The sequence below is a fragment of the Gossypium arboreum genome, chromosome 8 (genome assembly GCF_025698485.1).
Source record: "Gossypium arboreum isolate Shixiya-1 chromosome 8, ASM2569848v2, whole genome shotgun sequence".
Taxonomy (NCBI): Eukaryota; Viridiplantae; Streptophyta; class Magnoliopsida; order Malvales; family Malvaceae; genus Gossypium; species Gossypium arboreum.
The window spans coordinates 7274663-7292186 of record NC_069077.1 but is presented as its reverse complement, the minus strand read 5'-3'; the positions used below and the strand labels follow the sequence as shown (position 1 = coordinate 7292186).

General features: G+C 31.0%; 1 protein-coding gene across 1 annotated transcript; it reads left to right on the top strand.

Moving 5' to 3' along the window:
- The first annotated feature begins 4976 nt into the window (after positions 1 to 4976).
- On the top strand, positions 4977 to 7662 carry LOC108469475 (uncharacterized). Its single transcript, XM_017770357.2, has 5 exons — positions 4977 to 5240; positions 5331 to 5391; positions 5838 to 6289; positions 6686 to 6947; positions 7424 to 7662. The coding sequence occupies exons 1-5, from the start codon at positions 5235 to 5237 to the stop codon at positions 7441 to 7443; spliced, it is 801 nt and encodes a 266-aa protein (XP_017625846.2). The 5' UTR covers positions 4977 to 5234; the 3' UTR covers positions 7444 to 7662.
- The last annotated feature ends 9862 nt before the right edge of the window (positions 7663 to 17524 follow it).

Sequence of the window (17524 nt, the reverse complement as noted above, 5' to 3'; positions counted from 1 at the left end):
GGAATAAAGAGGTTTATGGGCACATTATGCAACGGAAGAATTTTTTGAAAAAAAAGTTGGATAATGTCTAAAAGGCGATTGATCAAAGAAATTCAGTTTTTTTAAATCAGGTTGAGTTAGAAATCCGTGAAGGACTTGAATTAATGTTACATCATGAAGAACTTTTATGGAGGCAGAAGGCTAGGTGTAATTGGTTAGTTTTTGGAGACCATAACACAAGATCTTTCCATTGGCGAACTCTACAGAGAAAGAAGCATAATCATATTCTAGCCCTAAAAAATCAAGCAGGGGAATGGGTTATGGATGATGAGGAGATGAAATAGGAAGCGGTAAATTTTTTTAGAAAGCTGTATGAGGAGCAATCTAGGAGAATTGGCAGTCTTGAGGGTGGTGCTTTCCCGTCTCTCGAGCTGAAAGATATTCAATTTCTTAGTATGCCCGTGTCTGATGAGGAAATTAAAAAGGCCCTTTTTGACATGGCGCCTCTAAAAGCACCCGGCAGCGTGGTTTCCACGCTATTTTCTACCAAAGTCAATGGGAGTTTGTTGGCCCTTCGATTTGTTATTGGGTCAAAAAGATTTTCTCTGGTGATACCATTGACCCAAATCTTAACAATTCCCTTATCGTCCTTATTCCTAAAGTTCAGCATCCGGAATGTTTCTCGCAGTTTTGCCCAATTAGTCTTTGTTTGGTCCTTTACAAGCTTGTGATGAAAGTCATCGCAAATAGATTTAAATTGGTCTTCCAAAATATTATAGGACCTAAATAAGCTGGATTAGTTGTGGGAAGGAACATAAATGACAACATCATCATTGCGCAAGAGGTCATTCATTCTATGAAGAGCAAGGAAAAAAATAAAAGATGGATGGCTATTAAAATCAACCTTGAAAAGGCTTATGACTGTGTTCGATGGGATTTCATAGACGCTTCCCTATAGGATATAGGTATTCCTATCTTTCTGCGTAATGTTATTATGTCAGCCATTTTTGGTCCAACGATGCATGTACTTTAGAATGGAGCACCTTCCCAGAAGTTCAAACCAATAAGAGGAGTTCGTCAAGGGTGCCCTCTTTCACCATACCTTTTTATCTTGTGTATGGAATGGCTAGGGCATGGTATTCACGCACCATGGCGGATGGAAGATGGTTGCCTATTCGGTTATTTAGATCAGGTCTGTCTCTCTCTCAACTCTTTTTTGCAGATGATTTGATTCTTTTTAGTCAAGCCGAGGTGGAGTAGGCACGTGTTATTAAGAAAGTTTTAGACTATTTTTGTGGGATTTCGAGACATAATGTTAATTTACGGAAATCCAACATGATTTTCTCTAAATGAGTGGAAGAGGATATTCAAAGGTGCATTAGTGGTTTCTTTGGATTCCAAGTGGTGCAAAATCTTAGCTCATACTTAGGGGTTCCGCTCTTTCATGAGAAAGTTACTAATAATACTCTGCAGTTCGTTGTGGATAAAGTGTGAAGTAAACTTTGCAGCTAGGACGCTCGACAACTCTCTCTTGCTGCTAGAATTACTCTTGCATAAGCAGTCTTATTATCAATCCAGAGTTACTTTATCCAATCGATGCTAATCTCCAAAAGTTTGTGTGATGAGATTGAAAGTATGGTAAGGCAATTCATTTGGGGATCCACTAGTGGTAAAATAAATTGCTTTGGTAAGTTGGGATTTGATGTGTCAACCAAAATCTCATGATGGCCTTGGCCTAAGAGCTCTTTGAGATCATAATACTTCTTTCATTATGAAGTTGAGCTTCAAATTAGTGATTGATCATTCTTCCTTATGGGTCAAAGTGCTTCGATCTAAATATGGGATTCAAGGCGGAATACCAGAGCCTTTATCTAAGAGACGGTACTCTTTCTTGTGGAAATGGCTCTCGAAGATTTGACCACTCATACGAGAAAATTTACTCTGGTCTGTTGGAGATGGGTGTAACATCAATTGTTGGAAAGATCCTTGGGTGCCTAATGTTGGGCCGTTATCCAAAAAATTAGACTGTAATTCTAGCTTAGACATAGATCTTTTCCTTAGTGATATGGTCACGAAGAGTGGAGATTGGAATTTGGACTTTTTCCACCTATGGTTACCGAAAGATATCATTCAGCAGATAGTTGGAATCCCACCACCTCATCCTAATTCTGGTGTTGATAGAATCATTTTGAGGGGACCACGTCTAGTGCCTTTTCGGTTAAAAGTGCGTATAAGAAAATCAGGGAAGATTCTTGGAATATGAAAGAGGAAGTTTGGAATTTATCTTAGAAGTATCATGGGCCACAAAGGATTCGAGTATTCATTTGGCTTGTTTTAAAACACCGTTTACTGACTAATGTTGAATGATTTCGAAGAGGTATGGGTTCGGATATTGCGTGTGGTACTTGCGGCCATAGTTATGAAGATATTCTTCATGTGCTTCGAGATTGCAAAACGGCAAGGGAGATATGGATGCAACTAATCCCCACAGGTAAACAATCTGTTTTTTTTTTTTGCAGGGTCCCTACAGGAGTGGATGGCGTTTAATTTACAAAATCAACAAGGCATAAAGCTTGTAGATGGAGTTAATTGGCCTTGTTTATTCAGGATCATCATTTGGTGTATGTGGAAGAATTGAAATCTTCGCATCTTTCAAGGTCTTTGTTGGAGTACCGATGAGGTTTTTAAAGCCTCCCTATGCTAGGCAAAGCAATATGTTTCGATGTTCAAACCGAAGGACTCTAAGCTCTCAAACACGGTTTTAGTTCCTGACCATCCAAATGGTTAGGTTTACTTAAACACAGATGGTTCGGCCAAACATGAGGATATGTTTGTTGTACCTGGTTGGCTTTTGCGAGATCAAAATGGATCTTGGATTCTTGGATTCACAAGGTATCTGGGAAATTGTGAAGTTATTGATGCAGAATTATGAGGCATTCTTGATGGGCTTCAAATTGCTTTTGATCGCGGCTTTGGGAGGGTTATCATCCGGTCTGACAACCTTGAAGCAGTTAATCTCATTCATACAAGAGTTCGTGAAGGTTCTACTTTTGCTTTAGTTACTAGAATCCTTTGGATATTGGAGAAACTAAGTCATTGGAATCTTCAACATATTCCAAGAGAAGAGAACGAAATTGCAGACAAGATAATCAAACTTAGGAAAGATAGGGAACCTGGGGTGCAGTTTATTTATTGATAATGATTATGTATTGAGTTTTTTCAATGGTTGATTTTTTAGTTGTAATTTTCTTTTTTCACCAAAAAAAAAAAGTCTACTCTCTAAGAATCTGATAGTTTGGGCATAATAAAGATTATTAAGATGAAAGTTTCAAGACTTTGGACTTCAGTTTAAGTTGGATGAAAAGACTGAGCATCTCCTAAAACCCTTTTTGTGATTTGAACATCTCCCGAGCCTCGAAACACAAGTACTTAATTTGATTAAATTTATTACTTTAGATATCACAATAAATGTATGTTTTAGAATATTTTTAAATTTTTGCTATGCTATTGTGTGTTTTCTAAACGATTTTCCAATAAACTCATCTCTCCTCTACTGAGCGAAATGATGATGTGAGAGCTTCTCAAAATTGTGGTCAATCTACTGTTCCAATGGTTTTCTTTGGTCCCAAGATGAATTTTTTCTCCTTTTCTTAGCTAATCCTTATCCCTTTTGGCATATTCTCGAACATATTCTTAGAGTTGAGCCTAGATAAATTTATTTTGGGCTTGTAGCTTTCAATATTGTTGGATAGTTGGTTGGGAGCCCTTTTCCTCGAAATTACAACAATAATCCTCTTCCCATTGTTTTGGGGAGTTGGAAAAGAGAGGATGGACGAGTTTGCTACTCCACTACGATAGCTATATGTAATAGGAGGTATGGTAAGCCTGTACTACGTTTTCTTGGCCCCATTCTCTAAGCCTATCTTAATGTTGCCTTAGTCTTCTTATTCTTGATTGTAGCCTTTAGGGGCTAAAGATAGTTATTTTTAGAGTGTGCATAGACGACATCAATTATTATAAACACTAAAGCTATACAAGGTGTTTAATGGTACAACGAAGGCTGTTCACACCATAAGAGGTGTGGAAAGCTACTAGAGTAAGGGCGATTCACACCATGAATGGTGCGAAGTGCTATTAGATTGGTGGTTTGAGAGAGTTTAGGACTGAGTTTGGACTAAGTATTATGGATACTTCTGTCTTTTCCACAATGTTGAAGGGTATTTATAGAAGGAAGATAGTTGGGCATGGGTCTTAGCCATTGAGTTCCCTACTCCATAAGTGCCATGGTAGGGTGTTGGATGTTAGCCTAAGACATTGTTGGAATTAACTTGAAGAGGCTAAACGAGGTGCTTGTTAGGCATATAGACATGATAGATTGATGGATGTCACCAAGAATCTTTTCCAATATATCATCTACGAATTGTGTGAGCCTGCTTAGTATGACATGATATTTAGGCAACGTGCGTTGCTCTTTTGACAAGGCCCATAAGACTGAACTTCGTCATACATAAAGTTACGTGTTGCTAGAATATTTTTATAATCCTCAAATAATTTGATGAAAGAATTTAAAGCGAAAATACAATGGTATTTCGTATTAAATATATACACATATCTAATACTACATCCTAATCCCATTATCTTAATCTCAATAATGGCATTATTGGCCTTGTATATCTAATCCCAAACCCTAACGACAAAACTTGAGACATCCTCCCCCCTATCCTTCAACAGTGATATTAAAAGCCTCGATTCACTACGTACTCTAAGCAAAAACAACATAAAATTTCAAGTGATAATCAACTTCAAAGGCCAGGTATCCCTTAGGGACCACTCAATAAACTACAACCGTGCGTTTGTATGGCAAATACAAAGGCCAACACTGTGCAAACAAACATTCTGGTTCTTAATTAATACTTTTAACTAAATCTTACATCCAAATACGTCACATGAACCCATTTCTTTTTTCTTATATAAATAATACCCCCAACCTCCGCCATGTTACTATGAAATCTCAACCCAACACTTCCCCATTATTTGCCTTTATTTGTCTCTCACCATCTTCTCCTTTACACCCAAAACCCAAATTTTCTTTGTCTTCATCTCCACAAGTGGCTTCATTTCTTTTATTTATAGCAAAGAATCTTTTAAAACATACAGACAGACCCAGATAGATCTCTAAAACCTGTCCATTTTTGGAACCTCTATATAAGTAAGTTACCAGGTTCTTTTTTTTCCCTCAAGGAAATACCAAAAAAATGCAGGTGAGATTTGTAACTCAAAAAATCAGATAAAAGGAGTGTTGCATTGTCCTCAAAAAGCTTATGAAATCCCTCATTGTGAATTTATAGCAGATTTTTCAGTGGCTGTTTAAGGTTTCTCGTGAACAGGGAGCTCAGAATACTACTATTAAAGGTATGATAAAGGTTAAATTCTATAGAAAGTCCGTGTAATATGTGTTTTTGGCATATTTAGTCCCTATTCGATGATATAATCATTTCTAGCCCCTTTAATTTTCAAAATGTAAACTTTTAGTCTCAAGGACATTTTTCCCCCTTATAATTTGACTTGTGTTTCAAGGCATGCAATGATTTGACACATACACGTATAGTTTGTACTATTAGCCGAATATAATATTATATCATTTTTGGCCTTTTTAATATGTAAACAAATTATCAAATTATAGTAAAACGTCACGTCATATCAGATGAAATTAATGATAAAAATTGACCTTAGTAGAGACTAGATCCATCAAAAACACATAATACAAGGACCTTATTACAAAATTTAACCCACTATATATAAATGAGTTTTTTTAAAAATTTCTTGATAACATATATAATTTAAATTTTATTTTTCAGATCAAGAAGATAAACCCAAAGATATAATCCCATATAAGAAGAAAAGAAGATCAAAGAGTAAGAAATTTAAACCAATTATATTTCTATGCAATAAAGACATTGCAAAAGCCTGCTTTTATAGTACAATCTATTTGAGAAGAGTCCACAACTCTCATACCACCACACATCATCAGCCTCCCCAAAATAATTCCCAATCCATAACCAATATGAAGAAAGAAGGGTTAGATGTTGGTCACAGATCAGATTCCAGCAAAGTGATACCATTGAGTGAAGTTGCAGTGTCACAATCATCGATGACCAATAAGATCAATGGTGATCATCATCAATGTAGCAATAACAAAGAAAAGAAAGATGGTGGTGGTAATAAGCCTAAAACCATGTCTCGAATGAAGGAGTTGTTGAGATGGGCTGCCACTGGCAAAGCTGAGAGAGGAGGAAAGTTGAACCAAAAGGTATTTTTTAAAAACTAAGTTTACTTTAGTATTTTTTTTTTTTTTGTATTCTAATTTAGCAACTAAGTTTATTTTTATTCCTGAATTTGGATAAATGTAAAAATTTAATGACTTACACTTTAAAATTATATTCTTATTTTTTTGAGTGATGATGTGGTATAATTTATGTTATATCATCAAATTTTTACATTTTCCAAATTAAAAATCATAATAGATCTAGTTATCAATTTTGTATATATCAAATTAGACAAAAAAAAATATATATATATACCAAATTTAGGGACCCAAAACTATATTAACCTAAAAAAAAATTGGGTTCATTAAATCTTGTTATTTAGTGGCTGAGAATGTGTGTAATAATGGGAGCATTTTGGATATTATGTGTTCTTTTTGCAGGTTTCGAAGTTAAGGGACAGTGGTGGGGCTGCGAAAACAACAGTATCGAACTCGGATGGTCGTCGACTCAGTGCTAGTGAGTCACCGAAGATAAGTTTCAGATGGGATCATGGTTCCATTTCCAGGATTTCAATGACTGCTTCTTCGATGAGAAACGATGAAGCAGAAGCTTGCAATGTGATATCATTGAATTCAACTGTTATACATGGGTTGAACCGATGCTCTAGCAGGAGAGGAAACTGGATCACTACTGACTCTGAATGTAAGAACTATACACATGCACGCATGCATACATGTGAGGGGAGTCTGTTCTCGGAGAATTTTCAAAGTGATATTTGCTAGGAGCTGACGGACCTTTAAAATGTGTCAATATTAAATTTTTGAGTGCTTGTATTTAGTTTTATCTTCGGGTTTTGTCTTGATTTAAGAAAAGAGAGCACATTTACCTATCAAAAGTAAATGTTGACATTTACTTGATGGGTGAAGAGATTCCTGCTCTCTATGAATCCCGATACTTCAGATTCTTGATAGAATCAATCTATTTTAACTCTTGACAAAATTAAAAGACAAAACCTAATGATAAAATTGAACTTGAAGTCATCCCCTAAAGATCAACACTTCACAAGCTTCTTTCTTGAGAAGTCAAAATCCCCTTAACACATACATGCATATGCATATATATATATATATATATAAAAGTTATATCTATATATTAATATGGTTTATTGTTTTGGACAGTTGTGGTGTTGGAGCTATGAGGATGATAATGGAAGGGAGAAGCTGAAATGAGCAAATGCTTGATAGATTTAGATGGATAAAAAGGAGATATTAGTAAGGGAGGGTCGAAGATCTGAAATTAATGTTTTAAGTGTAACACGGCTGAGAGACTAATGAAAATTATTATGACTTTAATATCCATTTTGCATGAAAATATTGAATGATATGTGATATGTGTGGTGTTCATTGGTCAAATAAAAGTACCTAAAAAAAAAGAATGAATGTCGAGAGCTGAGGGACTGATACCTTATATTAGATTTAGAGATTTTCTTTGACTATTCAAAAGTTTTCTCAACATAGATTTTATGGATTTACTTTTTTTTTTAATTTATTAAAATATATTTTTCTTACATAATATCTAGAATTTTCATAATCTCTCCTTAACTTATAAATAAGAAGATAATGCGCTCTAGCATGAACCCACATCCTCTTGGATTGCATTGGCATGCCAATCAAATTAAGATTCAATCGATTATTTTTATTAATTAACTAAACGAGGATAAATGTGATTTATAGTAAAATTGATACTTGAAAAATAATTAAAAACTAAAATATCATTTCAAATGTAATAAATTTAAATTAGATTTTATATATTTTATATATTTTTAAAAATTATTAAATAATTAATATGTTAATAAATTTATATTTTAATATTATTGAACACATATTTGATATCTGAATTTTAATTTTTAATTATTTTATTTAAAGATGATATAAAATCATAAAAGGTCAAAAGTATCGTAATAATATTAATTAAAATTTAAAAAGAAAAAATATTTCGTAATTTTATAATTGAGTTGATGATCCGTTAAAAGTGACACTAGCTTCATAGAATGCTTAAATTAAAGTAGAGATAAGAAAGCAATTGATAGTGGAATGTTTAATGATTAAATAAAATATAAAATTGATTTATAAAATTAAAATAATTAAAAACTTTAAGTATATAAAATAATTAATTATTTGATAATGATTTTTTCCATACCATACTTTCTTTCTTTTTTTCATTTGGCATAAAAGTTAAAATAAAAATAATTATAATAATTAAAATAGAATATATTTCAAATAATTATAATAAAAATTAAAAATTAAAATTAAGTGTTATACTTAGAAAATGATTTTAATGATAAAAGATTGATAATTATAAGTAGGGTAAACTACAAAAATAGTCACTTTTGTTTGTTTCAAGTTACATTTTAGTCACTTATGTTTGAAATGTTACATTTCAGTCACTTATGTTATTATTTTGTTACGAAATGATCACTGTTCCGTTAAGTTCCGTTATCTCCCTAACAGTAATCCTACGTGGCAGTTCAATTAGATTTTAAGTACCAACATTAGATTTTAAGTGCCAACTTGAATTTCCTAATGCGATGAAAATAGATTTTTATTAAATAAATTTAATTAATTAAAATTTTAAACCCTAAATCTTAGTTAAAAACCATTCATCTCCTCTTTTTTAGTTTTCTTTTCAATTGACTAAAAAGTTATTATCGTCAAAAATTTTATTCACGTCATTTAAAACAAAAGAGGATTCAATGGAGGGTCCAAGTATGTCCTCTTCACCGATAAATTTATGTTCTAAAACTCAAAATGAAGTGGTTGTCGACAAATAAGAAGATGGTAATCATTTTTGTTCCTAATCATTGTATTTTCCAATTCTTCACATTCTTGAATAATTAGTTTCTCAATCCTATTTTTTTTATCTGAATCGGCTTGTTTGTTCACAATCCCTTTGTGGGTATCCCTTTTTTCTGATTTGAAATTCTTTTAGTTGTTAATATTCATATCAAGAATTTTAATTTAGGATTTTCATTAAACAATAAAAAATTCAATCTTTTGTTTTTCATTATTAAATAAAAGAGATAGAGGAGTACAAAGAAGACATACCTGAACCCTCCATTGAATCCATCTTTATGAAGTAGTCAATTTGATTTCAACTATTTTGATCTTAATAATAGTTTTTCCAATCAAATGAAAAAAAAAACCATTGTAAAAAGAAGAGACAGAAGAAAAATTAAAAAGATGAGATGAACAGATTTTTTAGTTAATGTTTAGGTTTAAAAATTTTAATTAATTAAATTTTTTAATTAAAAATCTATTTTTATCCTTAGAAATCCAAGTTGGCATCTAAAATCTAGTTGGACTGCCACGTAGGATTACCGTTAGAGAGATAACGGAACTTAACGGTAGAGTGATCACTTCGTAACAAAATAGTAACATAAGTGACTAAAACGTAACATTTCAAACATAAGTGACTAAAATATAACATGAGGCAAATAAAAGTGACTATTTTTATAGATTACCCTTATAAGTATTATTAAAGTCAAATAATAACATAAAATATTTCATTATAAAATAACTGAAAAAGAGATTTGAAAATCCCAAAGCGCGTAGTTTGGTAGAAATCCATAATGCCCATTTCATTTTGGGCCACGTTTCAATGAGCTTCTCTCCAGAATTAAGGTCCGGAAATTCTATATATATCATAAAATGAATATAAAATTTCAGCAAACGAAAAAATTGAAATTTTATAAAATACGTCATAATTCTCCAACAGTGTTGTGAGCTTTTCCTAATCATCTTTCATTATGTTATTTCACTATGTTTCTTAGATGGAAATTTGCCCAAAGCTTTACCGTTTCTAGAAGCTAATTCTTTTGAGGTTGAATAATTTATTTCTAATATTTCAACTCAAATTCTCTAATAATGTGTACACTATTACTTATTAATGTTACATTATTTTGTTTCTTTCTCTCCATATAACAATTTCTAGTTAATCTTGTACGCATCTATGCATGCTAATGAAGGTGGATATTGTGTTAAAACTATAAAATAATATCTTATATAAAACTTAATAAATCATAAATCAATATTTATAATATCAAATCATTAAGAACAAAATTAAATGCGGAAGCGCACCTATATCTATTGATTTCTTGAAATCTTCTATCTTGTGGTTTTGATATTTCAAATTAGTACACAAATAATTTAAAGAATGTTGCTCTCTCTTTTTTAAAGATGAGATATTAGAAAAGCTGCTTGTGTAACCCAATGTATAATTTTTGCACTTTAACCTTAATTTCTAATCAGTCCATCATCAATTAGAAATTAGTTACTAGATTATCTATACATATTTGGCCCAAACTTTATTTAATAACTAAAGTCCAATAAACCTTAACCAAATTAGATCATTTTTAATTTGGACTAACATTTTATAATACTAAATAATAATATGTTGTTACTCTTATTATATATATGATATCCATATTTTTTAACATATCGATGACAAGATATATGCAATATTTGTATGTAACCTCTCTTCTTAAGTGGATGGCTTCATAAGCCTAGTGGGTTAATGTTCAAGAAAATATAGAAGTGTGTCCACCTTCATTAAAATCATGATTTGATAATTCATTTTTTTGTAAAACTTACCAGGAAAGGTAAGTATCATGGAGGTCTCTATATTAGAAGTTAAATTATATTTTGCCTTATTCACTTAAGAAATGAGGAAATTAGTCCTTATATGTTAGAATAAAGAGAAAATTATTATTTCTTTTAAAATTTTATTCATTTCGACTATTAAAACTAGCATGGTTAACGGAACAACTAGATAGTTACACATGGTGTGCCGTGCGTACCTCATTTAAGCTTACAGAGACCAATTTTTAACAATAGAAATGAACGGAACTTTTAACAGAAGTTTAAATTTACTTTTTGATTTGACATATAATGATTAATTTATCTATTTTTTAAATAAAAAGGGACAAGATGTAATCTAACTTTTAATGCAAAATTCTTCACACTATTTTTTACCCAAAGAATTAACAACCTTGATAGGGTAGTATGTTGAGCCCATTTCTACCCACCCATAGTCCATTTCTTCACACTAATGGTTGAATCATATCCTCATTTCCCATTTAAGCACAAGCAGGTATTAACCAGTTGTTAAATTCACTGTATTATTAAAGATACATACTAAAATACATAACATTTGCAGATCACACTTTTTATTGGCTGATTGTTACTGATTTTGCATGTGTGTTGAATTTCTTAATGTTAATGAAGAAAAATGGCGGGGGGGAAATGAACATTAGAAAATCACATGCACATAAACTATAATACATTTGAAAAAGATTGATAATCTTTGTGCCCTACCATCTTTACATGATATTCTTTTCTTGCTGAGAAATTCCATACTATGCATTAAACAATTCAAGGTGTTCACAACTGAAAGGGAAAAAAAAGATCTCAAAATATAAATCTGGGTGTTTTTTTTCATTAGTGGTGAAAACTTTTTTATGTGCTATCATTGTAGAATCATCAAATATGTTAGATACTATTTAGTGTTCTTTTGTTTATTTTCTTTGGACCACACTGGTCTTGCCCACTTTTTCTTATTCTTATTTTGTTGGCTTCTTGAAAGTAACCTTTAATGAATTTAGTTAGGCAGCTGGAACCTTTTGATTTGTTTTTCTATTGTTCCTAGTGATTTTTCCATTGAAACAAAAGCAAAGAAAAGACAACTTTGCCTTAATCTTTTATTGTCTTGCCCTCTTCTCTGGGTCATAATTTTGGAGTCTTATTGAGTTGTTCTTTTCATATTAATTGTAATTACGAGTGACTGCATGAACCAGTTCATCTGAGTTCATATTGATTATGAACTAACATATGTGTAGAGTATTAAAGCATCAGTATTTTTTGTGTTATGAAAGAAAAAGGTAAAAAATTCTCATATATATTTTTCATTTTATTTTGTAGGATCTAATTGTTTGAATTATTGTGAATGATTTTAGTACTAAAGTAGAAAGTTCTCCTGCTCCTTGGTTAAAATGTATTGTCTTGTTATTTGTCATCCTATGGAAAATTGCATAAGCAATACTTTTCAAGTTACCGTGTCTTGTCTTTATCAATGCTCGTCTAGAATTGATACATATATGTACATATGACATGATGAAACTTTGTTTTGTAATTTGTCTATGTATATTTTCGTATCAATAGTGTAAATATAACACAAATTATTTGTTTTAACATTAATTTTATTATAGGTTCTTATCATATTTATTTATTTTGATATAATATCTAAAACTACTCATAACCTTATGCGTTCCAGTGTACTCGGACTCACATCCTCCTACACTGTTAACGATGTCGATGCCAATCAAGCTAAGACTCAACTTACATAACGTAAATTATTAAATATATTGAAATCTTACAAATATAATACTTATGTTAAACCAAAAAAAAAAAAAAAACTTGTAAAAATAACCTAAAACTGATTACATTTCACAACTCAAATCAAAATCGTAAAAGAAAAATAGAAAGTAAAAATGGTTAGAGGTTAAATCTAATATTCTAATGTAATCTAATCTTACACAAGATTTGTGTCTGATATTTCTTGCTAAAACATGAATGGGATCTCTCTAAATTGATTTAATTGCTATGATCAATCAGGACCACCATCTGCCATCAACAATACATCAAACACACAGATTTAAAAATAAGAGAAAATCTCGAGCTTTCAAATTTTGATACTGCCCCAGATATTAAAATTCGAATTTTAAATAATGATCAATAGAAGGATTTAGTTTAAGTGGAAAATGGGAGGTCTAGTTAAATGGTATAATTGTTTTTTTAAGTCTTCTTGAATTTAATAATTCAATTTAGTCTCTTTAACTCTTTCATTAAATGTAAATTTTACATTTTCGACCTCTTCAAATAATTAGTAATTCAATTTAAGTTATCTTAACACAAAATTTATAACTATGTTCCCCAATTTTTTTTTTAATTTTATCTCAACTTCTAAATTTTTTTTTTTTAACTTCACTTCTGATACAAACCAATCCCAAATCTTAGCTACATTTAGTTTGTTCTCAATAAAAAAAAAAATCCCTTTGTCCTTATTAAGAATTTGAAGCCTTGGGTCAGTTTTATTTCTACAATATGAAAAAAACCCATGCATTGGCCTTCCTTTTCTCGCTTCTTTCTAGACATGAACCACATGAGTTTCAAATTTTATTCACTTTCAATAAAGTGAATGATATACAATTGTTTTTAACAAAGTTCATGGTGCAGAAAAGCTGCAATTATACATATGTAAGTATAAACTTTGGAAGAAAAAAGTTGCCAAAGATAAGGTTGATGATGAGGAAGGAAATTTAAATTTCAGACTTTCTTTAAGGGAAAGAAATTTGAATAGTTCAAATTCCAACACTAAACATGACATCAACAGACAAAAAAAAAATCATATGAATGGAAGTTTTTTTGCCACTAATCTAGTAGCTTAGTTGACAATTCCAGACTATTTTTACGTTAGGGTTTTTGATGTTTACTACTTTCTATCAACCCCTAAACAATACAACACATATATGCATGGGATTCCAGCTTTTTCCACATAGTCTTTACCCTTTACATTTGTATTGGATTTGTATGACAAACCAATGGAAAAGAACACTTCTCCAAAGTTAAAGCTTGCCATGTCATACATTATATTGCTTTTACTTTCTGCTGCAATTTTGACCAGCTAATATATATACATATGAGCCTCGAGATGAACACTTGAACAAGCTCTAGAAGTAAAAGAAAGAAAAGAACAAACTGCACCTTTGTAGGTTACAAAAAAAGAGAGTAATTATATGACTGTTGTCCTAAAGTTTGAAGGCATTATTATATAGCAATTTTGGGAGCTTAAATGAGATAATGGGGCATCGTTGAAGTTTTAAAGAGGGAGGGAAAGTAATGTGTTAAGCTTAGGTTAGGGCATCTGCCTTGAAAGACGCATTTTTTTGACCAAATTATATACATGTTTCATAATTGCTTAAGGTCCCAGAATATTTCTTCAAATTTTTATATAATTAATCTTTCATTTCATTAAGTCAATATTCCAATCTTTTAGTGGCTTTATATATTAATGATGTGCGTATGTAAGTATGTGTACGAATATGTATATATTTATATTATTAATGCATATGTGTAGGTGGAAATGGTCGGTTAATTTTGTTTAGGATAAACCAAAGAGTAAAGGTGAAGTCAGAAAATTATTTAACCTAAATTTGGATTATAAAATTTTTTGAAAGTTAAAAAGTATAATTTTATTACTACATTAACTTAGAATTTTAAAGTGTCTATATGACAAGTTTACCATTTAAGGGAGGGAAGAAGGCTCTTATATGCGCTCCTACAGAGCCAATGTTATGAATGGCAAGATGAGAAAAGGGATGGAGCTTGGTGCTTCTCTGGTAATATGAATGAAATCCCCCACAAATGGGTTGTTCTCCCGTGAACAAGGAGATGAGAAAATGATGAAGAGAAGGCCCCCTTTTTGTTAGCTCTTTTAAGGTACATATATACGGTATTTTGCAGGGCTTATGCAATAATACCCTACTAGGTGTGGGGTGGTTATATGTCATTAAGTTGAGTTTTGTCTCCAATGAACATGAAATTAAGTTATGATAGAATTTAATTAAAATTTAAAAAAATTGAAATTTAATAAAATTTTCAATTATTTTGAGATTAATTAAAATTTCAAATTTTAAAAGTTAAAACTAAAACTTTAAAAATTTTACAGGAATTAATTAGAATTTTCAACAAAAAAATAAAGACTTAACTAAAAATTATAAAAACTTTTGGAGGCCAAGGCTCCTCTAATCTTAACGTAGAGAAAGAAACAATAACTTACAGGTTTGATAGCAAAAATTAAAAACAAAAAACTCTGAGAAAATCTTGTTTGGTACTATAAAGTATTTTTAGAGACCTTGATGCCATAATTTTGATGGAGGGTGATCCTAAAATTATTGGTTTAAGTGGCACCTAATATCTTACGAGAATTCTCAAAGATTACCTCTTAAATACCAATTCCTTAGGATTGAATTTTATTTTGATTAATTATATTAAATCAATTTAGAAAACTCTTAAAGTGATTATTCGCTTCTGCTACAACATTCATTCAATGTTATTTGATATTGAATTCAAAATTTATTAATATATTAATTCAAACAAAAATTTAAATTAGTCCCTAAACGAATCGTATAATAAAAAAATTAAAAATCGACATAAAATAAACATTTTCTCTAATCTTTAAAAATATCATTTTGATGATATTTGCATCAACAATTAGTATTAAAAACCTGATTTCTTTTTTAAATAAAAATTTATTGTAAGGTTTGCATTAATTGGAAAAAGGCAAAGCAATGGTACAAGAAAAGAGGAAAAAAGAATAATAAATGGTAATGGGACGATAAATAATAGACTTAAAAAGGTTAGGTTAGTACGTGGCGTGGAGAATGTCATTTCACCAACTAAATTTGTGCATGCGTCACAGTAGCAAACGAGGTATTTAATGTGAATATTTTCAATTTATGATCATTTTATATTTTCAAATTTCAAATCGTTTGTTCAAATATAGAATAAAAGAAATTAATTTCTGAAAATTCTTTAAACTTTAGAGCGAATAAATTGAATTTTTTTTCAAATATTAAATTTATTGGAAAGTCATTTTACAAGGGAGTTTATGAAAATCAATAAAAGTGTAGACTGTGTAGTAGGAACTTGTTGAAGAATTTTCATAAAAAAAAAAATCGAAATGTTGGTCCTCAATGAATCTCTTAATAGATTGATATTGTTTTTAATCGGAATTTTGTCTCTTGTTTTTTTACAAGAGCAAAATATACAAAGCTACTAAAAAGGTAAGTAATAGTATAGTCACAAATATCCTATATACTATAGGGCACAGGCTTACACCTTATTAAGTGCAAATACTTATTCTTTTTTTGATAGATTTAGATTTTTATTGAGATAATATCAACCCACTAACAGATTTATTAACTTCTAAAAGATGACACTTTAAAAACTTCTTTTAAAGATATATCTTTTCTTAGGATTCGAGTCTTAAGTGAGTTAATTTTGGTTCATGCAATCAAAGATACATTGCAATAGATATTATATTCAAATTTTAATATTTATAATTTTTAAATTTTTTAATTTACAAAGCATGCCATAGTTAAAAGATTCCTTATACGAAATTCTACTTGAAGTAGAACATTTCCTTTTTCGCTTATAAGAGTGGGAATTTAATTTTTTTTCATTAACTAGTTGGAAGGAAAAAAGATGAGAAAAGAAGGCATAAGATTAGACTTCGATAATCTATATTCATATCGTATTTTTTCTCATGTCCTATTTCAAGTGTTTTATAATTAAATAATTTTTTTTTAAGTTTACAAAAGGAAGTTGAGCAACAAGCTCAATCTAAAGGAAAAATATTAAGTAGAATTGCACCGATCATGGTCTAGAACAACTTGCACCTGCAATGGCAACTGAGAAGAAAGATGAAATCTCGATATACACCTTTTAGCCACTTTGATTAGAGCGTCAACGGTCATATTTGTCATTCGTGACACATGTCTAATTTCAATCTGTCAATCCATCCTCATCCATCCACAAGCCTCTATTCCCAGTAACGATGACCCCATGCTTCCAGGTCTCATTATTAAATCAATCGCTTATTTACTATCACATTCAACGATCAACGATCAAATGACACATCCCTATATCCCAAGCCATGTTCATCCCATCAATAATCGCTTGTAGTTTAGCATCTAAAATCAAATGAACTCCCATGTTCCAGCCATATCCTAAAACCCAATTGCCATTCGAGCACCTTATCAAGCCACTCACCGTTGCGTTTTCAAAATTCACGTCAACTCCACCATCCGTGTTAAGTTTAAACCATCCCACCCGTGGACATTCCCATTCTGTAGACATTTGGTTCAAATCTACAAAAAAAAAAATACAAGATCACTCTTGCCATTCAGGTTCTGGCTTGTGAATATAGCCAAGTTCCTTACTTTCCATAGCCTCCATAATGTACTTGGAAAGATTATTTCCCATTTAATCCCTTTCTCCAGAATATTTTTCGATTTTTTAATATTCAACCGTAGCCATAACTTAAAATTATCAATAAAGAAATTCTATTGAAGCACCACTGGTGTAACACCCCCTACCTGTATTTCGAGCCTAGAATAGGGTACGAGGCATTACCGAACTTAATATGATCAATCATATAAAAAT